General features: G+C 40.2%; 2 protein-coding genes across 2 annotated transcripts; both read right to left on the bottom strand.

Moving 5' to 3' along the window:
- Positions 1-311: 311 nt before the first annotated feature.
- Positions 312-10,418, bottom strand: xkr5b (XK related 5b). The gene is made up of 13 exons (XM_054770771.1): positions 10,219-10,418; positions 9,440-9,529; positions 9,177-9,282; positions 8,939-9,105; positions 7,622-7,755; positions 7,457-7,535; positions 6,979-7,148; positions 6,792-6,903; positions 6,507-6,674; positions 6,238-6,431; positions 3,666-3,749; positions 3,335-3,515; positions 312-2,929 (listed from the first exon to the last, which is right to left on the bottom strand). The coding sequence occupies exons 1-13, from the start codon at positions 10,325-10,327 to the stop codon at positions 2,295-2,297; spliced, it is 2,229 nt and encodes a 742-aa protein (XP_054626746.1). The 5' UTR covers positions 10,328-10,418; the 3' UTR covers positions 312-2,294.
- A 1,395-nt stretch (positions 10,419-11,813) lies between these two features.
- Positions 11,814-23,297, bottom strand: eva1a (eva-1 homolog A (C. elegans)). Its single transcript, XM_054771962.1, has 4 exons — positions 22,884-23,297; positions 17,078-17,244; positions 14,430-14,804; positions 11,814-12,266 (listed from the first exon to the last, which is right to left on the bottom strand). The coding sequence occupies exons 2-4, from the start codon at positions 17,178-17,180 to the stop codon at positions 12,154-12,156; spliced, it is 591 nt and encodes a 196-aa protein (XP_054627937.1). The 5' UTR covers positions 17,181-17,244; positions 22,884-23,297; the 3' UTR covers positions 11,814-12,153.
- Positions 23,298-25,510: the final 2,213 nt, after the last annotated feature.

Below are 25,510 nucleotides of genomic sequence, written 5' to 3'. Positions count from 1 at the left end.
GTTCGAGTCTCACATAAGAATTGTGGATAATGGGCAAAAAAAACCCAAAATGTGCAGTTTTCCTTTAACTTTATTGCATGTTTATCTAAAAATGTCATTTCTCATTTCCCAATTTTGAGCTGATGTTGTGTCTTGTGTTGCTGTGGCTTGAGGACCTTAAAGAACATGCCCATTGTTGGCTGCTTTCTGTTCCTTCTTATAGTTTGTCTGTTGACATTAGAAATGATGACATTGCAGCATAATGGCCTACTTATTTGGGCAAGCGGCCAGTCACTTATTTGTAAAAACAAACACAGGTTTTCATCCTGGTTATTAATGACTTTATTTTGTCACATCAACAGCACAGTTAGTGTCTCTGGACCGCTAAATGCAGCAGCTGTGGAAATCTCTGTAGAAATGAAGTTAAATATGATGTTACAGAAAACAACAAACAAAAATACCTTGACATACTGCACCATATATGTCCACACAGCTCCGTGTCTAAATTAAGCAGGAAAACAATGTGTATAAAATCAGGCAATATCACGAGAGAGCTCAGTGCTTTGTGGGCTACTTGGAGGCAATGCACATACACACACACAAACAATCATGGCTGCCGAAAATCACCATTTCATGACAAGGAAGCCAATAAATCTCCCAGTCTTAAAGCGTGCATATTTTCCCATTAGTGCACAAAGATACATGTCATTAGCGGCTTTATTGCTGTTGTGCTCACATTCAAGCATGTGCAATGTCTACTACAATGTGTGCAGCAGATGCATGTGTTCCTCTGGCTTGCTGATGAACAAGCATGCAGATATTCTCTCATCTTAATTACATACCGAGTCATTTTTTCTCTTGCTACATTTGCTTCATATGACTTTTCACTATATACAGTACTCAAAGTGCTGTTCGTGTTTGTACCACTTTTAAATAAGACTAGATGTGTATTTTCATACAAATTATGGAAATTGTATCTTTAATTCCACTGATATTTCACTTAAACAGAAACCCCTCTCCACTTCCTGTTCCATGATAAAGTATGGTTAATGTTATTCCCTGTTCAGGTTCATTCTTCTGTGGTATTCCAATGTCCACGACTAATGTCAAACAGAAACATAACATTAATTTGAACATTTAAAATCAAGCACATAGTAATACAACTGCTTGTATTTTATGATTGGCTTGTAATTGCGGAAACAGGTCGTTCAAACAAAGTGAAATAAAATGTAAACGCTAGCACAAGTAAACACAAAACTGAAAGTGTTAGGCGTTCTTCACTGCTTGATCTCCTTATCACTTGATTCCCATGCAGTGCAACATAGAGTATCATTAACACCAACGGTTTTCAAAGTGTGAGGACTTCGAGGGCAGCGCAGCAAAGTTTTCTTTTATTCTTACATATTTTAAGTGATCTTCAGTTACACAAACTGGATATGTGAGAGAAGAGACTGGAAAAATAAGTCTCTAAAAGGTTGTAAATAGCCAATTGGGCGTTCAGTGTATTTTTAAAACAGATTTAAAGATGCTGTCTGTGTTGGTTAGGTTCTGCATGGGGGGGTTCACACTTTGAAAACCAGTGATGTACACGACACACTGCAACAGTGTTACTCTCAACAACTCCCAATAAATAGCAATGATTCAAAGTTACACTTTAAGTCCTTTCAGGTTCACATTTGCAAACAATGTTTTTTTTATATGAATGAGTGACCAACTTTCAACTGGTACTGAGTATAAATAAGAATTTATTTGTGGTATAGAAAAGAGATAGGAATAAATTATGGACCCTTGCACCTAGTATTTAATGTAAACTGATTTTTTACCCTACTTACAAAAATTCTTCTTTGAAATAACATCATAATGTTATAATGAGGTTTTTTTCGACAGCGTATCCTATATGAAAATGTTTTTAATTTATCAATCATGTCTCCTTGTTAAGTTTAAACATGAGTCTGAGTTACTGATACGAGTTTGGGGGAAAATATTGTTAAAAATATTCACCACTACCACCCAAAAACAAATGATGTTTACCGGTAATCAGGGAAAAAAGTGCTTCATGTTTTGCATCACAACATAATGTGAATATACAATCACTGGACACTTCATTAGGTACACCATAATGAACAAGAACAACGATGCTGAGTTTTGATTGACATTGCATCATACTGAGGACTGTCGCGACGATACTGTCCCTCTCAGGTATCAAAATACTACCATTTGTGATACAGTTTTTGTTTTAAAGTGTACCTAATGTTGTGGCAGGTGAGTGTTCCCTAATTCTACCTACAAAGTTAAAAGAACAGACTCCATCTTCTTTACACGGCCCTTTCTCTGCTGTCCACAAACTGGACCATCTGTTTGCGGGCATGGGCGATGACTGGAGTGAGTGGAACTATTGGGGTGCCAGGTGTAGTGGCACTAGCAGGGGTTGCAGCACCAGGAGTGGAGGCGGTGGGCGTAGAGGCCGCAGGGGTCATAGAACCAGGGGTCCCACTAGGGGTGGCGCGTGGAGTTGTACCTGGAGTGGCAGGGATGACAACAACTGGAGCCAGTCCTGGACTCTCTGTCCCAGCTCGAGACTCCGGGCGTGGGGTAGACGTGACGAATCGAGCCTCCCTGATCCGGTAGGGGCTTCTGTAGGTGGAGATGGGCGACAGCTCAGATCCCCAGCCCAGATAGCTCCCTGTGGAGGGAGAGGGCGCATCTGTGCTGAAATACAACGTAGTGTTGGGATCTAAGGGGATGGATGCTTTCTTTTCAGGGGAGCTGAGCAGGAAAGGGGAGCGACGTTCGGGTGACCAGCCGGGGGTCTTGATGTCCAAAGAAGCTGCCGAGGACGACTTCTCGGTTAGGGTGCCGGCATTACTGTCGACATGTGGCAAGCTTCCCGGTTGGTAAGGTGATGACAGTGTAGGAGAGCCGTACACCGCACTCTGGAACTCTTCATCACCTTTAAACATGACACACAGAACAGGCAGCAATGAGCATGATAGGAAATAGGCATAACTGCAACTATATCATTGTAGACATATACACAATGCGTAACATAGCATTATGTAGTATAGAAAATAATAATATAGTCTATCTAGCACACCACTGTACACCACAGTGCACCAAAGTATCATACAGTGCGGCTTATTACTGTAGTATAGTACAGTATTACACAGAACGGGAGCTCACAGTGAGCCTCCCCTCAGAGAATATAATAAATTTTGGGTCTCCCCTACTAACCGAGAAGTATAATAATGCATACAGTATATTTACATATTATACAAAAATATAGTACAGTATAGTATTGCATATTATTGCAAACAGTACAATATTCTGTAATATAGCACGGTGTAGCGTCGCAAACCTTTTTCCTCTGATGGTGGAGCACTGCACTCTTCTGTGGTTTCTTCCAAAATGGCCTCCTGCACTGGGATGATCTCTGGAACCAGTCTAATATCCTGGATTGTTGTGGGAGGAGCTTTTCTCACAGGTCTGGCGATGACATTGGTGAGAGCTGGTTTGGGTGGTGGCACCACCTCTGTCTCCTGGGGGGCGCAAACAGGCAAACTCTGTCTTTTTGGAGTTATGGTAAAGCTCTTGTAGTGGGTGTCACTAGATTGTGCAGGTGTACCTAATGAAGTGGTCGGTGAGTGTGTAATATGGATTTGAATGTGAAGACGCTGATGAAACATTACCTGTGGAGCTGGGGTCACCTGTGGTGGGGGTGGCTGGGGAGCTGGCTTTGACATCTGAGGAACCTGTGGTACAACACGTGGAGCCTAATGGAGAAAAAATTAATACATTAAAAACTAGAACATTTTTTAGGTTAAACTGCAAACAAATGTAAAATACATTGGCGTGAAAAGTATTTGCCCCCTTCCTGCTTTCTTACTTTCTTACAATCTATCAGTCTGCAAAAGGTTATAAAGCCATTTCTAAAGCTTTGGGACTCTAGTGAACCACAGTGAGAGCCATTATCCTCAAATGGCAAAAACATGCAACAGTCGTGAACTTTCCCAGGACTGGCTAGCCAACCAAAATGACCCCAAGAGCGCAGCGACGACTCATCCTAGAGGTCACAAAAGACCCCACAACAACATCCAAAGAACTCCAGGCCTCACTAGCCTCAGTTAAGGTCAGTGTTCATGACGCTACCATAAGAAAGACACTGGGCAAAAACGGCCTGCATGGCAGAGTTCCAAGACAAAAACCACTGCTGAACAAAAACAATATTAAGGCTCGTCTCCATTTTGCCAGAAAACATCTTGATGATCCCCAACATCTTTGGAAAAATACTCTTTGGACTGACGAGACAAAAGTTGAACTTTTGGGAAGGTGTGTGTCCCATTACATCTGGCGTAAAAGTAATGCGGCATTTCAGAAAAAGAACATCATACCAACAGTAAAATATGGTGGTGGGAGTGTGATGGCCTGAGGCTGTTTTGCTGCTTCAGGACCTGGAGAACTTATAAATGGAAACACAAATTCTGCTGTCTACCACAAAATCCTGAAGGAGAATGTCATGTTATCTGCTCATGACCTCAAGCTGCAACCAACTTGGGTTCTGCAGCAGGTCAATGATCCAAACACACCTGTAAGTCCACCTTTGAATGGCTGAAGAAAAACAAAATGAAGACTTTGGAGTGGCCTAGTCAAAGTCCTGACTGGAATCCTATTGAGATGTTGTAGCATGACCTTAAAAAGGCTGAAAAACCCTTCAATGTGGCTGAGTTACAACAATTCTGCAAAGATGAGTGGGCCAAAATTTCCCCACAGTGCTGTAAGAGACTCATTGCAAGTTATCACAAACACTTGATTGCAGTTGTTGCTGCTAACGGTGGCCCAACCAGTTATTAGGTTTAGGGGGAAATCACTCTTTCACACAGGGCCACGACTTTGGATTCTTATAAAAACCTATAAAAACTGCATTTTGGGTTCAGCTGCGTTGTCGCTGACTAAGATTTAAATTTGTTACTTTTTTTTGATGATCTGAAACATTTAAGTGTAGCAAACATGCAAAAAAATAAGAAATCAGGAAGGGGGCAAACTTTTTCACACCACTGCAAATGGCACGTTCCATGTCAACAGGTCACTGGACAGGAGAATAGTGGAAGATGTTAGGGAGTAGAAAAATACTACAAAAAGTCATTGAATTTCGACAAAAGCGGTGCTTTTAAGACAAAATTTTTAAGCAAGTAATTTCATAAGTATATAATACTTTTGTATAATATCACAAAAGTATTCTTTTGTGATATTACATGAAAATTATTTGTAATTTTGTAGGAATCAAGTTGTCATTTGCAAGAAAAAAATCATGATATTTTGACGACAAAACTGTAGTTTTATGAGAAAAATATTAAAATACATTTTATAGGAATATTTTCTGTAAATAATTCCCTCAATAATTTTTAATTGTTAAGTCTTAATATGTTTTTTTTCCCCAGCCTTATTACAAAATTAAAACAGTATATAAAAAATGTTGAATCCCCAGCATCCTTTAATTTTTTTAGTATGCAGTGTAAAGTGTAAACACCCCTGCCTTAAGGCAATAAAGTTGGGATATTATTATTTTATGGAAAACATTGTCATTTTGTGATAAATAATGTGATATGGAGAGTAAAATGTTCTATTCTAAAAAAACTAGTATGATAACATTAAAGTCGTAACTGGACGAGAATATATTTGCACATTTAAGAGAAAAAATATGGAATTCTGCAAGAATAATGTGTTATTAATTTTATAAAAATAAAGATACAATATTATAAGAATGATCTTCAAGTCAAAATTATGAATCAAAAAGTTGTGGTTATACAAAAATGATAAATTATAAAATTATTTTTAAAAAATGATAATTAATTATTTGGTTTAAAAAGTTGTTATTATACAATAATTAAGTCATAGTATTGCAGGATTCAAGTAAAAATTTTCAAAGAATAAAGTTGATATGTAAGAATTACGTTGTAATTTTACTCGTATTTAACAAATTCTCGACCCAAAACTGTTTTTCTCTCAACATTGCAACTTTTTTGAAATTTGATGAGTTTATTGTTGTAGCATTACAACATAATCTCACAGTCTCGTGAGATTAGGACTTTAACCTTGTAACATTACAACTTTTTTTGTCATGACATTAGGACTTTATTACAGTATAGTAACATTACAACTTTCTTGCAACATTATGACTTTCTTCTTTTTCAGGCTGGTGCAAGTCCTAAAGAACTTAACACTAATAATGGACCGAGGAAGCTGGGTGAGACATGCGCCAACCTGTGGAAAACGTCGAGGCTCGTCGCCATAGTGAAGTTCTTCAGACAGACCCATGAGTCCAGCAAGACCACCTTCTCCGTAGGCGGACCAGATCTTAGCTATGTCCCCCGTCTTGAGAGCCAAACGAATCAGTAGCCAGTGATGATGCCTCCAGCCCTCCCACTGATGAGGGAGGTCCATGAGGGTACCGCCCCCTAATTAGATCAACAATGACTGTCACCGTGATAGACAAATGATTTGACTGATCGGTTGTAAAATAAAAAACAGACCAGAGAGTGTTGCATGGCGATGAAAAGTAGGCGTGACTTTCTCCTCCAACGAGAGCATGGATCCACGCTCCATGCAGGCGCCACTGATCCCCCTGCGACGAATACTCTGAAAGATCTCAAAGGACTTTGGGTGGAGGAAGCGATAGTAGAGCACCACCGCAATCACACCTGCAGACAGGTCGCACAGAGACAAGACGTGTGCATATAAAGTGAATCAGGATAACGCAAGAAAAGAAAATATCATGAGAGAAATTAAACTACTGACAGGCACTTTGCTCGCCTCACCAATAAGAAAGCTGCAGAAGACCGCCAGCGGGATGCCTACGGTATCCCAGGACACCATGCTGAACAACCAGGAGGAAGCCAGCAGGAGAAAGACATTCTCTAAAAACATGACCTACGAAACGCAACGAGACATGATGAAACTGGTCAAATATGATCCCCGTGTTTGTATTCATGAGCGCTCACATACCAGGTAGAAGCCAGCCATGCGGTAGCGGGATTGGCCGTATTTCACATTGAGGAAGAAGAAGATGTGAATGGCACCAAGGATCAGATTGAAGACTCTCCATCGACTGGTTGAACGTATGATGTCAGTCTGCTGAGACACCATCCAAAACGTCGCCCCCAACCAGTGCACACCTAACACATAAACATACAACCAGTTCATCAGTACGGTGTTTCCCAACCGTTATTAGAAGAAGATGAAGAAGAAGCTTAATTGTCATTACTAGAGGGTACAGTGAAATTCTGTTTGGCATCTCCTTGTAACAGCAGCATGTTCTAGTCATAAAATTCAAATATGCAATGTGATGGAAATAATAAAATAGTAAAAATGAAGGTGCAGAAAATGTTAAATATTTACAACAGTTATAGACTGTAATAGTCTGTGTCAAAGTGTTGTCACCACAGTCACCACACCTTCACCAGAGTTTGTCATTCATACTCACCTATGACGCCAAGAACCCACTGCTTGAAGACCCGTGTGAAAAGCATGAGAACACCAAATCGAGACCCCAACATACTGACCTGCAAACACATCAACATCATCTTTGGAATATTAAAATAACAGCATATCTTAAATGCCATCAGTGAGTATCGGAAATTGTGTTCACCCTCCAAAGTAGTCGACAAAGGATGCCAGCGGGGGTCATGTGTAGATGTCCCGGTCTGATGAGGTAACATGCCCGGGCGTAGAGGACCAACGCCCAGGCCAGAGATAGCAAACACACAGCGAAACACACTGATGCTGGTGTGGGAGAGGAAAACAAACAATGTCTCGTGGTAGAAAACCTCACACGCCTTGAACAACATTAACTTATTGTTGATGCGCCAAACAGACTACGGTACTTTGTGTAACATTCTCCTTTGAGTTTGCCAAATGGATGTACTTTACAGGATACCGTAGTATTGTGTAAACTAAGTATTGTGAGATTTGGTGTTGGGTGTGTGATCCAAGATAGCTGAATAAACAAGCAATGATAGGAGTGTTGTCCGTCCACATCTTTATTAATACCACAAGATTCAACATGCCAAATGATAAAATACAAGTTTGTTACGCGCAGCATTGTACGATAACCGAGACAGTGTATGACAACCAAGGCAAAAATATTCAAAAACAAAAACTGAATCATACACAAACTAGGACAGTCGAATGCCAAGGTTTGACTATTTTATTTTTTAAATTTAAAAATGCACAATACGTTTTATAGAATTTGTTAGATATCATGTTCCATTACCCTATTTTATTATTAGGGCTGTCAAATGATTACATAAAAAAAAAATCAGATTAATCACAGTTTTCAAATTAATTAATCACAATTTGCAACTATGTCTGAAGTATGCCCATTTTTACTGTATTTTATTGAAAGAAAGATAAAAGGGTTATATTATATTTGTATGCATTAACAGCTCCAAATTAACAGAAAATTTAAATGAAAATAAACTTGTACTATTATCAGAAAAAAGTATTTGTTATGAGACTAAACATGTATTCAGTAGAAAGTCCTCATTTTATGACACTCAAGTTGCAGTATTATCAAAGTCCTTATTTGACAAGAATACAGTGGTATTATCAGAAAAAAAAGTGCTTATTTCATGAGAATAAACTTGTACTATTATCAGAAAAAAAGCTTTATTTTATGAGAATAAAGTTTAAATTTTTAGAAAATAATATATTACAGCTGTAATTACTTTGATAATAATGTTACAATATATCAAGATTAAAGTAAATTTAAACCTTTTGCAGTATAAAGTTATATAATTTTTTTTTCACGTCACTATATTTTATCACTGCAACTTAATTCCTGGAACATTTCCTTGATGAAAAGAGGACTTCCTTGGCCTTCATCAGGAAATAATGTAATCACTGTGACACGTCCACTACTTCCACCCTACATACAAAAACAATAAGACAACATTCGCTATCCTACCTGGAGATTTGACTCCTATATCGGTGCAGATGAGGACATAGGTGTGCAGCAGAGTCTCAGGTAGGGTGACCACCAAGGCTTCCAACATGCGTAAGGCAGACACATCAGCCTGCTGCATGATCTCTCCATAGACGTCCATGTCTGGAAGACGCATGCACTCCCACAGCCTGGAAAGGCAGCACTACATACATCACACACTGTATTATTGTATATCACCCATCCAGCGTGGTCAACCTACCTTTTGAAGATACCCAGGTGCAGTATGTGGGTCCAGGTGAGAGATTTTCTGCGTATTCGCCCATCGGACAGATACCACAAGTAGCTGAGCCACTGAGGACCCCATCCTGGAAAATCAAATCTAGATTATCGCTAACTAAAGCGGGGGGTTATTCATATACTCAAAATGAAAATATCATTTTTTTAATGGCCCACAGTATATTCTCAATACATTTTCATTGTTATCAATGTTATCGTTATACTGTGTGTTCAGTATCAGCTCACCTGGCAGCAGGAAGAGTGCAGTGAAGCCAGCCAGATGGGCGTAGCAGTAGTTATGACCCACCCACAGATAGTACACAAAGCAGTAGATCACTGCAGAAAAAGGAGGACAACATCGATACATTGTATTGTGTATTATTATTGCATGTAAAACATTGTATTATGTATCATCTCATATAAAAGTATGTTTAGTGAGCGGTAAAGTTGTGCAATGATTAAGGAACTGATGAGTGCAGCATTCCATACACCCATCCATTTTTGATACCACGCGACTTCATTCGGGTCTCGGCCACAAAAAGACAAACATGCATTCACTCACATACAAAACATAAGCTCTCATATGACCTCTACAATGTTCTTCATCCCATCTGAGAAGCACTCCTTCCTTCCTCTCCCATACGAAATCCAAACCATCCTTCTAACTAGGCCCCCACAGTATATAACATATACAGTACTGTAAACCCCCCCCCAAAAAAAGGAGACTAAAATGTGTCAGTGTTATTGTTGAATGAATGATCGCAGCGCAGGGACGGGGTGAAAGCATGGCATGAGTCTGCATTTCTGCAGAGTGATGGCATGCAATGCAGGGTGTAGCACTGTGCACTGCTGCAGTCAGTGACGTCACACACAGCAAACACATAACTTTTAACTCATGGTTGCATATGGTGGCTATTATATAGTGCATCATCCATGATACACAATGCTGCCTGTTTTATGCATGCATTTAGGTGTGTCTGTGCATGCGTGCGTGCGTGCGTGTGTGTGTCCCAGGTAGGACTCACGTGCCGTCCTCTCTGCGACAATAAGAACTGCAGTGAAGAAGAAGACACAAACTTGGCAGCAGGCCACACAGGAGCCTCCATGGCTTGGAGTGGACGTGTAGTCTCTCATGGTGGAACAGTCAGACCCAATGGCGGCTTGGCAGTCGTCCTGGTCCGGTTCTGAGGAAAGGAGAGGGAGGGGAGAGAAGAAGAGAGGGGGGTCCAGCTGCGGAAACGGCCCGCGCTTACTTGGGCTGCGCGCCCCCGCCTGCCCTGTTAAAGAGACAGCAGCCTTGCATAATACTTTTACTGTAATATGAATATTGCTACAAATAATAATAATATTACTATACTTGTAATACAGTATAATATATACAGTATATACTATATAAAATGATGATAGTAATAATAATAATATAAAAAATAATGATTTTCATTATCATGATGGTAGTAATAATAGATTATTATTATTAGTAGCAGTGGTAATAGTAGTATTAGCAGCATTCCTTTGATCATCATAATTATTATTATAAATAATGATAATCAAATTATTTTTTATATTTTATGATAATAATAATAATAATTTCAATAACCAAACGATATCATCTGTTACTCTTAGATGTAGTGACTTGTTGAACAATAATGACAATGCTGACGTTTTTAGTTATAAAATGTAGCTCAACGTTTTGGCAATACATACATACATCCAAATCATTTATATCAATCTATCCGGAATGTAAACTGTAACTACATTTTCAGGGCCGCACAAAACTGAAACAGAAGCAGAAATATTGACAACAAACAAGCTGAACATAATTTGGTCACACGCAGAAATGTGTGTCTTTATGAATCCCATGACGAGCATTATTAGCTGCATGGTACTAGCAGTTTTTCCACTATCCAAAACGCACAGGAAAGGGAAAGACATGCATGTGTTTGTCTCACATAAGGATTGCGGATGATGGGCAAAATGCCCAAAAAGTGAAGTGTTCCTTTAACTATACAGTACGTCCCTATTCGTAATTTGGGTTTGTTTTAGAAATACCGGCATTGGGCTTGGCAAACGGAATAGAGAGAGTTAATTTTATATATTATGAATTACTATTCAATATACAGTATTTATGAAGCATATAGGCCACACAGTCAGGAGATCGGGAAGATCTGTGTTCGAATCTCTGTTGGGCATCTCTGTGTGGAGTTTGCATGTTCTCCCCGTGCGTGCGTGGGTTTTCTCACATTTCAAAAACAAGCATGTTAGGTTAACTGGCGACTCTAAATTGTCCATAGGTATGAATGTGAGTGTGAGTGGTTGTTTGTCTATATGTGTCCTGCGATTGGCTGGCGACCAATCCAGGGTGTACCCCGCTTCTCGCCCAAAGTCAGATGGGATAGGCTGCAGCATACCCCCGTGACCCAAATAAGGATAAGCGAGAACAGGGTGTGCACTGAAGGCTGGGGACCTGCTGGAGAAAGTAATTGCCACAAGAGGGCGCAGCAGGACTAAACCTGTCTGCAATGGGATGACCTGATCTTTTGAGTGTTACGCTTGTGTATATTATGCATGCATACGGTATATCAATAAATGCTAACATGAAGAAATTTATTTTAGTATCCATTCACTTTATTTAAAGAATCAAAAATACAACAACAGTAAAAGCACCGGATTAAAACCATCATGTCATCATTACTCCCTTATTGTTTATTGTTATTATTTTCAGATTCCTAAGGGACCAACAAGACTGGATTGTGCATGTTTTTAACAGCAACACATTCCCAACTAACTGTATACAAAAGCACCTTTTCAACTGCGTTGGGAACGTCAATTTACTGTTAACAACAGCAGGTTCATCAGACAGACCATGACGTCAATTCCAGTGTGAATGTCACTTTGTGTGTCCTTTAAGTTCCTCTTCCATCCTTCAGTGTGAGTGAATGTGTTTACGTGTGTGTGTCTTGTCAGTAATATCTGTTGAGACTCTGAGTGACCGTGCTGATGTCTGGTTGTCCATTCATCCAGATCTCTCTCAGGATCCTTTCCCGCTCCTCCAGCCTCTGGGCCCGGTCCAAGTCTGACCTCACACAACACGCGCGCGCACACACACACACACACACACCCCCACACACAGACAGACACACGCACACACACCGAACATGAATCACAATCAGTTTATATCAGCATCAAATTATCCTTCACCACTGCAACACTTTCCTATTTTTAAACGGCAATGTGTGTGTGTGTGTGTGTGTGTGTGTGTGTGTGTGCGTGTGTGTGGTACAAGGTGTTAAGATCAGCAGTGTAGTGCTACAAGAGCAGGGGTTCCCAACTGGTGGGTTGACACCAAAAAGTGGGACCTATCCTGGATGGGTGGTGAACATCTACTCAAAAGTTACATTCAAACACAATATGTACTAGAGTGCTCATGTCTGACTTGGTGGTTTATTTTTAAATCACACTGTTTTGATAAGCACCTCCCGCCATACACAGATATACAGTAAATGGTATCTATGAAAACGGTATCTATTGTAAAGCTGAAAGGAAAGGATACTGGTACTATGGAAAACATCTTGCATTGTGCAGGTGCTCAAGAAGCCCATCCCATCTGGCCTCAATGACTTCAGACCGGTTGCCCCGACGTCACACGTCATGAAGGTCCTAGAGAGATTTGTGCTGGCTCAGCAAAGATCCCTGGTGGCCCCTTCCCTGAACCCTCTACAGTTTGCATAGCAACCTCATGTTGGTGTGGATGATACTGTCATCTACCTGCTGCACCGTGCTCACTCTTACCTGAATGGTGGGAAGGGCGCTGTGAGAAAAATGTTATTTGATTTCTGTAGTGCCTTTAACACCATCCAGCCATTTGTGATGGGTGAGAGGCTGCTCGGGATGGGTGTCAGCTCAACCACTGTCTCCTGGATTACTGATTACTTGTCTGACAGGCCCCAGTTTGCGCAACTGGAGAGCTCTCTGTCTGATACTGTGGTCAGTAGTGTCGGGGCACAGCAGGGGACTGTCCTGTTTCCATTCTGGTACACTCTGTACAGTTCTGATTTCCAGGAGAGCTCTGGGTCATGTCACCTGCAGAAGTTCTCTGACAGCTCTGCAGTGGTTGGGTGCATCAGAGATGGACAGGAGGTGGAGTACAGGACAGTGATCGCTGACTTTGTAGAGTACTCCCAGGCAGACCACCTGCTCCTGAATGTGGACAAGACCAAAGAGCTGGTGATCGACTTCAGGAGGAAGGTGACTCCACTGGAGCCCATTACCATTCAGGGCCAGGTGGCAGTAGTGGACCACTACAGGTACTTGGGAGTCCACATGAACTGCAGACTGGACTGAAAGGACAACAGCAATGGTGTCTACAAGAAGGGCAGGAGCAGACTACTTCCTGAGAAAGCTTATGTCCTTGAATGTGTGCAGCAAGCTGCTGGAGATCTACCAGTCTATGGGAGCCAGTGCCCTGGAGTTTGTTGTGGTTTGTTGGGGGAACAGCACCAGCAAAAAAAGACAAACTGATCCGGAAAGCCGAACAAGTTATCGGCACTCAGTTGGAGGCGTTTGTAACAGTGAGAGACAGGAGGACACTGGACAAACTGCTCTCCATCATGGACAACCCCACCCACCCACTCCATCGGAAAATAGAGGGGCAGCGAAACTCATTCTCCAACAGACTCCTCCAGTTCCGTTCCCACAGTGAACACTACAGGACTTCATTCTTTTCACACGCCATCCAGCTCTACAATATCTCACTTGTCATTGTGCTGTACTGTCTACAAGCACATTTAGGTGTATTTACTTATATTTTTACACACTATTCGTAAATATGCAAATCTTGTTTCCCTTATATTCTTTCTATAGTATTTTATTCATATTGCATTGAATTTTATTTAAGAGTGTATTTTATTAAGAGGGTCTTGTTCTTCTGCAATTGCGCTACTGTAACCAAAGTTTGCCATGACTTAATGGCCAAGGGAAAATGTGGGTTCCAGGCTGGGACTAGTTGAGAACCCCTGTTATTGAGAATTTAGCAAGAATTTGTCCCAAATGGAAGGCAAAAATTTTAAGTGCTTTGAAATAGGCTTTTGTGTTGTATTGATGAATGTTATTTACCTGATGGGGTATAGGGCTAATGTGTGAAACAGTAATGTGTAGTGCGGTTCCCTACAGGAAATGCATGGCAATTAGTATACAAATGCACATACTGTATTTGTGTCTGTGTGTGAGCAAGAAATACCCTCAGCCGACGTAAACATGCCAGCATGCAGCAGGGCTCTCTCAAAGCGTCTGCGTCTCCGTGACGACATGTCCGTGGCCTCATCCCAGTCCTCAGATTCGCTGTCCCCGCCCGGCCGCCCGCCCACTGAGGTGATGGCAGCCGTGTTGTCAGGGTTACCGTCTCCTAGCTGGTGGTGCTGACAAACGTGATGGTGCTGGTGACGCTTGTGACGGTGGTGATGGTGATGGTGGTGGTGATGATGGCGAGGGTGTTTGCTGTTGCCATAGTGACAGTCGGCCCGGCAGTGGATCTGGAAGACGATGGCACAGAGCGTGACAAGAAGACCGATGCTCACGCCGCCCAGAAACACCAGCGCTGTCCTCTCAGGTTGGTCTGACGGAGAGAGAGCGACCATGACAACCACATATACTGTACACTCACAGACATGTCATTAGGTACACCTGCACAGGCTAATGACATCCATGACAAGAGTTGTATAAAAACTCAGCTTTTTAAACAGTTCATTAAAAAAGGAGGGAACACGGAGAAAAAAAATCGATGGGGGAAATAAAGACGGATTTTTGGGAGATAAGGCAAAACTTTTGCGAGATAACACAATACTTTTCCATTAAGAGCATTATACTGCCGCGACTTCCGTTGAAGATGCTTGTATTGAAACTACAAATTAAGAGCAGCACATGAATAGAAGTGGTTGTCTTCCATGTCGTCCATGAACCCTAGTGGAGAAGTGCTGGGGTACTTCCTCTAAATTTTCAGCCACTCTCCGTTCAATATATTAGTCATAAAGTGCAGAAATAATTCCAGCATCTTCAATAAATTCCTCTGTTTTTACTGAAAGTTGCAGTATGTTCTCCGACTTCAGAGCTTCACACCAACGCAATCATTGGACTAGATTCACGTTAGTCCCGCCCGCAGACTTTGATGGGTGGTTGTGACACATAAAATTACTTCATGAAGTTGCACACATGAAAGTTGCACTCACTAGGCCTAGTGGTTAGCATGTTGGCCACACAGTCAGGTGATCGGGAAGACCTGGGTTCGAATCTCTGTGTGGAGTTGGCATGTTCTGCCCGTGTGTGGGTCCTCCCATATTCCAAAAATGCATGTTAGGTTAATTGGCAACTCTAAATTGTCCATAGATATGAATGTGGACAATGTGGACACAATGAATGTGTGAATGGTTGTTTGTCTATATGTACCCTGCGATTGGCTGGAGACCCCGCCTCTCGCTTGAAGTCACCGTACCCGCGACCGTAGTGATGATAAGCGGCATAGAAAACAGATGGATGGAGTCCGTGAAATAATTAAATAAATAACTAAATCATTAAATAAATAGTGAAGTAATTCTACATGGTTTTGCATTAAATTAACTGGAATTTTAATTATTTAATGACACATTTAATTAATTATTTAATGACACATTTAATTAATTATTTAAAGACCTATTTATTGATTTAATTAATTTATGACACATTTAATGATTTAAAGATGTATTTATTGATTTAATGAATTAATGATATGTATTTATTGAAGTAATTATTTAATGACACATTTAATTACTAATTTAAATATTTATTAGTTTAATTAGTTAATGACACATTTAATTAATTATTTAAAGATTTATTTATTTATTTCATTTTGTCCCATTTGGTCCTCCACAGAATAAAGTGATACTGTGACTATAGGAACACGTTTTTCAATTCCGTGATGCTTATTCTGCTAATGCTAAATGCTAACATCCGGTCTGAGCTAGTGTTGCTGGAAACACATCTCTCTGAGTACTGGTACATGAAAGGAAATACACTGATTCTTTCAGTTGTGTGCACTGCTTGTCCTATAAGTAAACAGTCATATCAGAAACTCAGAGAAGAAAGAATGTGCTGCTCTTAATTTGAAGTTTCAACGCAAACATCCGCTGTGAACACGAAAGTAGCGGCGGTACAATGGTCCTAATGGTAACAGTTACGCGAGATCTTGCAAAAGTATTGCGTTATCTTACAAAAATGCGTCTTTTTTTTAACCCATCCTCCATGTCCCCTCGGGGGGCTCCATAATATGGGGTATCTTGTGGATTTATTTTCATGTCTTCCAGTATGCAAATACTTGGCGTAGTTGCACTGCATAATGGAGAGGTTGGTCAACCCTTCAAGAAAAAATATTGAACAAATAATAATAATAATAGTGTTAAAACTGAAAGTGGTGTAATGTGTGTTTTTTCTTTTCTTTTCTTTTCTACTGCTATTGCTTCTACTGTATACCAACATTTCCTGTGGGAAATGTGTTTCCTTTAAATAGGAACAGTGGTGCTAATGTTGCTGAAAAAGTCCCACACATTCCTCTGTCATCACACACTTTCCTATTTAAAGGCCGCATGGGTTGACTCAACAATGGAAGACACGTTTGTGTAACCCGCCCTGTTTCGCACTGCCCGCACCGGGGCTCGAACACAGGACCTTCGTAATGGGAGGCGAGAGCGCTGACCACACGGCTAAAAGCCTGGACTGTCAACTTCGTGTTCAGCGCAGCTCTTGAGGCAGAGGGAGTGAGGTTTACTAACGTACACTTGCGCAGCCTCACAGGCTGGCATCCGTTACATTTGTACACAGCATCTTACCTACTGTACCAACGATAAAGGTGTTCTGTACCTGCGATGAAGGTGTAAGCTGTCAGTATGTTGCTGAGCAATGCCATCTCCTTGGAGACCACCATCACTTCTGTGCTGGGGCTCCCCGTGGTTTGGGCACTCATGACTTCACAGGGAGTTAATCCTATTGGGAACGTCTTCACCCCTCATTGGAATTCATACTCATCTCTGCACAACATTGACACATAATAGGAGAGAAGGTATGTGAATTTATGTAATTGTAAATTCCATGAGAATAAAGGTGTAATATTATTAAAAAATAAATAAAAAACAAGTAAAATCATTATATGAAACCCCCCCCCCACAATTGTTATTCAACATTAAACACATTACGTTATTAGAAAAAAAAAACAACTTCCATTTTACGAGCATTAAGCTGTAACATTGTGAGAAAAAAACTCAAAATATTCTGGAAATGAAGTCATAGTATTGCAAAGAAAAAATCAAAATGTTATGAGAATAAAGTCGTAATATTACAAGAAAAAATCCTACTGGAAACTTCTTCACCCCTCACTGGAACTAATACTTTGCACAACAATGACAAATAAGAGAGAAAGAATGCCATTTTATGTGAATAAAATCATAATATTACCAAAAACACTCAAAAGCTGTAATACTGTGTTATAAAAAAACCCTCAAAACATTATGACAATAACATCATATTACCAACACACCCCTCACACACAATTTGATGACAATAAAGTGGTAAAATTACAAGAAAAAACCCCACGCTGTATGGCGTGTGGAATGAATGAAGTTTTGTATAACTGTGGGAACGGAACTGGAGGAGTCTGTTGGAGCTCTGCTGCCCTTCTATTGTCCAATGGAGTGGGTGGGTGGGGTTGTCCATGATGGAGAGCAGTTTGTCCAGTGTCCTGTCTCTTACTGTTAACAAACGCCTCCAACTGAGTGACGATAATTAGTTCGGCTTTCCGGATCAGTTTGTCTGTCCGGTTTATGTCCTTTTTGCTGGTGCTGCTGCCCCAACAAACCACAGCAAAGTACGGGGCACTGGCTCCCACAGACTGGTAGAAGATCTCCAGCAGCTTGTCGCACACATTGAAGGAAGTAGATTCTGCTCATTACCTTCTTATAGACAGCATTGCTGTTGTCCTTCCATTGCATCATACAGAAGGCCCATTCTCTGAGGGGAAGCTAATTGTGCCACACTTTCATAACCACTGCTCTTAACCGCAACAAAATGGCACGCGTAAAAAATACAAATGTTGACTTGTAACTGTAACACATTCAAATGTTTGTTTTGAGAACTCTAATTTGGAAGGTGATTGCCCCGACATGCACCCTGCAGGCTGAACCGCACACACAACTCTCATAATGTGTGCAACAGTAGTTAGCGTGTCGAGACAAATGTACTGTAGAGTGAATAGGAACTTCTTAATAGAGCTGTCCAGACACGCAGCCCATTCATAAAACTAACACACTTATTCTTTATTCTTTATTCTTTGTGTGTATGCATTGCTTAATATCTTGACACTTAAATATATATTTCCTTCCAATAGTTACATCTGCACCATTTCCTTTGTGATACAGCTCTTGTATTGGATTAGCGAATGTAACCCAACTGGCTTGATCCAGTCTGTGTAGCTTCCTAATGCCACAAAGCGTTAGTGACGACAGCTGGCCACACTCATCACATGACATCACATCATTCGAAATGACGTAACATACAGTAAGTCTGCATTCAGAACAATATTAAATCTTGTGCAGTTGCGCTCCTAAGCAAATAAGTGGTGAAATGTAGCAGAAATGAATGATTTTAAGGCCATAATTATTCATATCCTGGCCAAAATTTCCATCAAAATGTATTTTGTTAAATGGGAGTAAATCTTCTTGCTAAAAAAATGACACAAGTGGCAAAAGACGTGTTAGAGATAATGTGACAACATGACAACAGAATAGGGGAAAAAAAGGTTCAAAATAAAACATATTTAAATATGTAATGTGAAAAGTTATCATATTACAAGAAAAATAATTTTTGAGAACAGTCGTAATATTGTCAAATTTTATTTTATTATATTTATTTATGAAAATTATGTCATAATATTAAAAGAAAAAAAATCTACATTTTATGAGAATAAAGTTGTAATAAACTCAAAACTTAATGATAATGAGATTGGAATATTACAATAAAAACTCAAAATGTTATGGACATAAATATTATATAATATATTATCCAGGCATCTATCCATCCATCTTCTATGTTGCTTATTCTCATTAAGGTCGTGGGGGTATGCTGGAGCCTATCCCAGCTGACTTTGGGCAAGAGGTGAGGTACACCCTGGACTGGTCGCCAGCCAATCGCAGATAACATTATATATAAGATAAGAAAAAATACATTATTGAAATGCATTTTGGGCCTAGTGGTTAGCATGTTGGCCACACAGTCAGGAAATCTGAGGTTCGAATCTCTGTTGGGCATATCTGTGTGGAGTTTGCATGTTCTCCCCGTGCGTGGGTTTTCCTCCCACAAAACATGCATGTTAGGTTAACTGGTGACTCTAAATTGTCCATAGGTATGAATGTGAGTGTGAATGATTGTTTGTCTACATGTGCCCTGCGATTGTTATGGGCATAAAAGCTTCATACTGTAGAAATTCTACCTTTTATGACAATAAAGTCGGAATAATACAAGAATAAAAACTTATATGACCTTTAAGTTGTAATTGAAGAAAAAAATGAAAAATTATGCGAAAATTAAGTCACACAACTGCAAGATAAAAACTCTACATTTTCTGACAATAAAGTCCTATTATTACAAAAGAAAAACATTTTCAATTTGTCACTATCATGTGTCATTTGCAGCATGAAGATACTCATTCACCAAATAAAAATTCCATTTGAATTCACAATGTGTCCAGGGTATGAACCATGTAAGGGCTTCACTTAATCTGCAAACTATGTACAGTAAAATGCACATTTGTAGCGTCCATTAACAATGGAGGCACATGAAAGTGTGTTACAAGAATGACACATCAGCTCAGTGAGCGAGAGAGGAGGTGTCGCACACACACACGCACGCACAAGCACGCAGACACACACGCAGACACAAACAAACACAACACATCCTCTGAGCACTTGCAAATTCACTGGCTGTCGAGGTCGTTTTGGGATGTTGTATGTGTGAGTGCTGCAGGACGTGGCTGCCCTTCCCTCGCTCCCTCGCCCCCTCACCCCTAACAGCGTTTTGGATTTGACCATTTAGGTTAGTGCTTGTTGGAGCAAAAGTCATGTCATCCTGCACTTCACTAAAGATTTATAGGACACCAGTAGTAGCTTTTGCTTTCTCTATTTAATATTTGAATGCAAAATGCTCAGCAGCAAATGTCGTGAGATGCTGGGCTGGCAGCCAGCTCACTAAATAGTCTGCAACAGAGTTCAAACTTGTTGACGAGGCTGAGAGAATCAACCAGCCAAAATATCTGGTACACCCAAACAATGCAATGTAGTCCAATACAAGAGCTGTATTGAACATTTAGCATTTTCAAAGTCAATATTCAGTTTTTTCATTCATCATTAATCATATGTTTTATTATGCTGGGAAGTGTTTCTAATATTTTATTTTATAATAGTCTCCTTACTGAGCTGCGTGAAAGATTATTTGTGAAGGCTGTTGGAATGAAGTCACCTGTTAGCGTAGCAGAGTTAGCTTAAGCAGGGAGAATAGCAGCCATAACTATTTCAGTTCAAAGTTAAATCCAAACAGAACAATATCACCAAAAATGAACATTTATGTTGTGTTGAATATTTAACTCTTCTAACTGTAACCTTTAGAAAAGAAGAGGCTTGTGCTATACTCCTCTTCTTCATGTTAGTCTTTGCTAAAGCTAAGCTATCAATATTGTATAATATACAGTGTTCCCTTGCTCTATTGCCGTTCACCTTTTGCTGAATTTTTTTAGTGCTTCTTTTTTTTATTACAGCGTATGAATGCTGTTACAGGCTGAGCCTGGTCCTTTAAGAAGAATTGAATTGTGGGAAGTTGAATGTCTCTTTCTCTCTCTCTCGCTCTCTGTCTGCACCGCCCATTGTTTTCTGCATCCTCATTGGCTGTAGACCATTGCCAATCAAGCTCCTTCATGCTGCCCTGCCATGTCTCCTGTGTCATCGCTAGCTTGCTTGTTTGCTAGCTTGTAAATGAATCTTCGGTTCGAAGGAGGAGAACGGGAACAGGAGGAGCGCTGCAGCAATATGTTTGAACAAGAATCCAAAACCGCTACAGTACAGCGGAACGGCGCCAGGACAAAAGGGCACGTGAGTGATTTAATAATTTATTGTGTCCGACCTGAAATGTTATTGCCTGTCTGAGAAAAGTGTAAAAGTGTATGGTGAGGGGTTTTACTTCGCGGAATCACCTATTGTGGCCTATTTTGGGAACCTAACCCCCGCAATAAACGAGGGAACGCTGCAATTAATATGGCAGGTTTCCATAGAGACACCCATGTCTGTTGTGTTTAGGTTCATGTGGGAATTTTGATCACTCCTTAAAACCTTGTTGACGACTTTGTTGTGATTTGTGTAAATTACAACTATTTTGCATTTTTGTACCATTTAGCCTTTTTTCTTCATATTATGTCTTCATTCTGGGAAATTACTACTTTATTCTTGTATAAGTTTGCATTCATTTTCTTCTAATAAAATAAAACATTATTCTAGTAATATTTGCAAACTTTTTCCTCATAATATTGCAACATTTTTTTTTGTAATTTTACACTTTTTTTTCTTTTCAGTGTGATCCTTTACATACAAAAGAAAATGATTTCCTTACTCACTGAGTAAGCTACCTGTCTGCTATTACACATTCTCTATGTTTTTTTCTCTCGCTTTATTAGAAAATGGCAACATTTACACAACACAGGAAGTGACTAAACTATCACAATTGATGAGACATGGAGAAGGAGTAGGATTAAATAAACTCTGCTTCTTCCTACACCTTTTCGGAGTATGACATGTTGAAGCGTAAACATGTGATGTTCCTTAACGTAACTTGGTAAGCATAAGTGCTCCATTTTAAATAGAGCACATATTAAATTGTGCTGGCTCATTGAAGGACTCGTTTAAAGGCTTTGTGTTGAAAGTGTGAACTAAACGCATCAAATCATAATTAGTATATTAAAATTAAACAAATGGCTGGAAAAATGTCGCTTTTTTTGTCGATTTCTCTTAGAGATGAATAAAGTATCCATCTATCTGTCTTGGTATTTGTTTTAACTGACTACATTTTTAAAAATAAATGTTTAATTTAATTTATACTATTTTCTTGTGCTTCTTCCTACTCCTTTTCAGCATGCGGAATTCTGTAAACGTAATGCTTTTAATGTAACAATTGCCATTGCCATTTTCATACCTGGAGGGAAATGTTCCTGAGCCTCGACAGTCTATTTTGGGATGTGAGCCTTTGACCCTCCTGTCCCCTGGCCAGATTTCTACAGAGTTGCCCACGAATAAATAACAATCAGCTTGGAGAATCCCTCTCTTTGTTAATTCAGTTCTGTTTCGGTACAAGCAGAGACTCCCCTTGCGCTGTGTTTTAAAGACACTGCACGCATATTTCTACCTCTGATGCTGATTCAGTGTGACACTGGCCTTTCCCTCCTCTGCACCGTTAACTCTTCTCTAACATGACCTGCAGAGCACGAGAGAGACAGCATGCACGCCAAAACACGGCAGATGGACGGAATGAGAGCAAGGACACGTAATAATAGTACCAAAAAAAGTCATGTGGGGGGGGGGGAAAGTGATGGTATGTCATATTAAACTTGTCAGCAGTGAGAAAGATGAATACTTACATTTCCATGAAGCCTCCTTTCCTCTCCTCTCATCCATCCCTCACCTCCTCTCCTTTGCCTTCCTCTCGCTGCTCCTCTCCTCTCCTCTCCGCGCTCAGCTCCTCCTCCTCCTACAAAAAAAAAAACTATCAGCAAATGTAGATGTTTGCTTCTAGCCTGCAATTGCTCTAACGTCCTTATTTCTCTCTCTCTCTTGCTTTTGTGGTGCAGGTTGGCGGGCGGAATATTTTCTTCCCTCCTCCTCCATGTGAGCGTCTCCAGGTTGGTTTGCAGTCATCCAGGCAGAGGTCAGAGCCTGGAGGGCAGAGCTGTGACAAGAGAGACCTCGACAGGACAAGCAAGTCTCTCTCCTTATCTCCCAAATGTCGACAACCTTTCCTCCCCCACATGCTCGGCCAAGAATATGCTGGAGCAGAGGAGGGAGTAGAGTGACACGAGCCTAATGAATACTTTATTAATATGGTGTCTAATGTGGATGTGTCCATTTAAAGGTCCCGAATTATGTAAAAGTGACTTTTTAATGATGTTCCAAAATGATGTGTCACTCGAGCCCGTTTTCTTTGAAATTATGATGACATCATCCGTCCTCATGGACTTGATACCGCCTCTGACTTGCCCCCAGCTCGATGATACGCTCACCATTTGACTTTGTTTAGAAAAAAAAGAAGAGGCTTTGCTACATGTCTTAAAATAAAGCCAACCGTCTGTCAGTCAGCTACAGACGTGGCAACTGTACATTTTGTTGTTGTGTTTTTTTTCGTCAGCGAATACTCAAACCTAGCACGATGTTGCTGTCAGAATGTGACTGTAATGTTAACGTTGTTTTATTTGAAACATGGTATCTGCCACTTTGGACAACTGCAGAGTTGCAGTGTATAGTAATCCCTCGTTTATCGCAGTTAATTGGTGTCTGACACGGCCGTGATAAGTGAATTTCCACAAAGTTGGATTCCTTATATATAAATAAAATATTTTTGTAGTTAGAATATAGAAAATCTGTTTACGACCTTCTAAATATGCTTTTTAACATCATTAGAGCCCTCAAGACATGGACTAACATCCCTATAATCACCTTTACACTCGTATTACCCAATATAGTAGACGTAATAAGAGTAAATAAGCCATTAAAGACATAAATAAGACTCATGCTAATTTGTGTCGCTGAGTGGCGGGTGGACAGGAAGTGATGTTGGGGGTTTAGAGTTGAGTTTTAGCTTGACGTGGGATACAGCAGCAACTGTAGCCTGTGTTTTTATTAGGGATTATTGTGCCTGCAAGATCATTCAAACCTGCAATAAAAGCCTGTTATTCCGGAAATCAAGCCTGGCGTTTGTGTGTCTCATTGAACATTACAGTAACATTACTGACACCTTGTGACCAGTGAAGAATACTACATATCATTCATAGCATCTGTGAATGCGCATTCTGAATGCCTTAGAGTTTTGTATTTTTATTCATTTTGCCATTTTTGTGCCTTTAAATAGTTAATTGAGGCAAAAAATATGTGAAAAAAAACTAATAACAGACAGTATTCAACCACAAAATTGATTAATTTAGCTATTTTTGAAAAACCTTGATAGAGTGAAGTCCCGAAATTTGAACCGTGATGTGGTGAGGGAAGACTGAATATGTAAAACGTGAATAAAGTGCGCAAAAGCGCTTCTTGGAGACACACACTGTCGGAGACAGGCGTGGACAAGCACAGTTCATTGGCAATAGAGCTACAGACACACAAAAGGGCGTGTTCCCAGTACGGCTTACTAAAAGCACTTTTAAACTGTCTGAATTTCCGCATCAAGGCTTGATTTTGGACACCCTTCCATTTCACTATTGTGGCAGCTCTGACACTTATTTAAAATGGCCGGAAAATAGTATAAGATGGGACGTTTTAAGTGACAGTTCACGTGGTGGAATTGTAGAAGGTGTTAAAATCCTCACAAGCCGCCGCACACGCGAGGCAGAAGCGTAGGTTGCAATAAATCAAAGATTTAAAGTTTTATGAGATGACTTTTGTCAGGATAATGGCGGGAATTCACCTTCCAACTGCATGTTGACACACATAGACCATCATTATATATACCTGCTGTTGTTGTTGATGTACTGTACGTACACGCTGATTTTCAAAATCTGACTGCAAGTCGTGTGTTTGCTCCTGCTAAGTGCTTTCTTATGCTAAATCATCAATTTTCTTAAAAAAGTGCATTAATATTGGATGTGTGAAAGTTTTATGAGCTGACCTGCCGTGTTGGTAGGTTATTTCTGTGCCAAGCCTGGAAAGCTCTCTCAGGAGTTAAATTGTGTTTTTAAGCACAGACCGGACTGTGTAGGCTTTAAAAATATTATCGTGAAGCTGTGATTTTACTGTGGTATACTATTTTTTGTTATTTTATTTCATGAAGATACACAAAAATACTCATAATTTCTACTACGTTACACTCTTCTGCACTCTGTGTGTAGTGTGTATGCTAGCAGCCCCGCCTCCACCCACCAAGACAAAGAGACTGCATGACTGACAAACGGGCTCACTCCGTGAAAAGATGTTTTTCTTTATTTTTCTCAAGTGGCTGTGTCTCCCCTGAAGCCAGTGGTGTACAAACCCTTTCCCGTGAGGTCTGTATACAGAACAA

This window comes from Dunckerocampus dactyliophorus, chromosome 3, assembly GCF_027744805.1.
Source record: "Dunckerocampus dactyliophorus isolate RoL2022-P2 chromosome 3, RoL_Ddac_1.1, whole genome shotgun sequence".
Classification (NCBI taxonomy): domain Eukaryota; kingdom Metazoa; phylum Chordata; class Actinopteri; order Syngnathiformes; family Syngnathidae; genus Dunckerocampus; species Dunckerocampus dactyliophorus.
The sequence above is the reverse complement of the archived record's forward strand: the minus strand, read 5'-3'. Positions and strand labels throughout refer to the sequence as shown.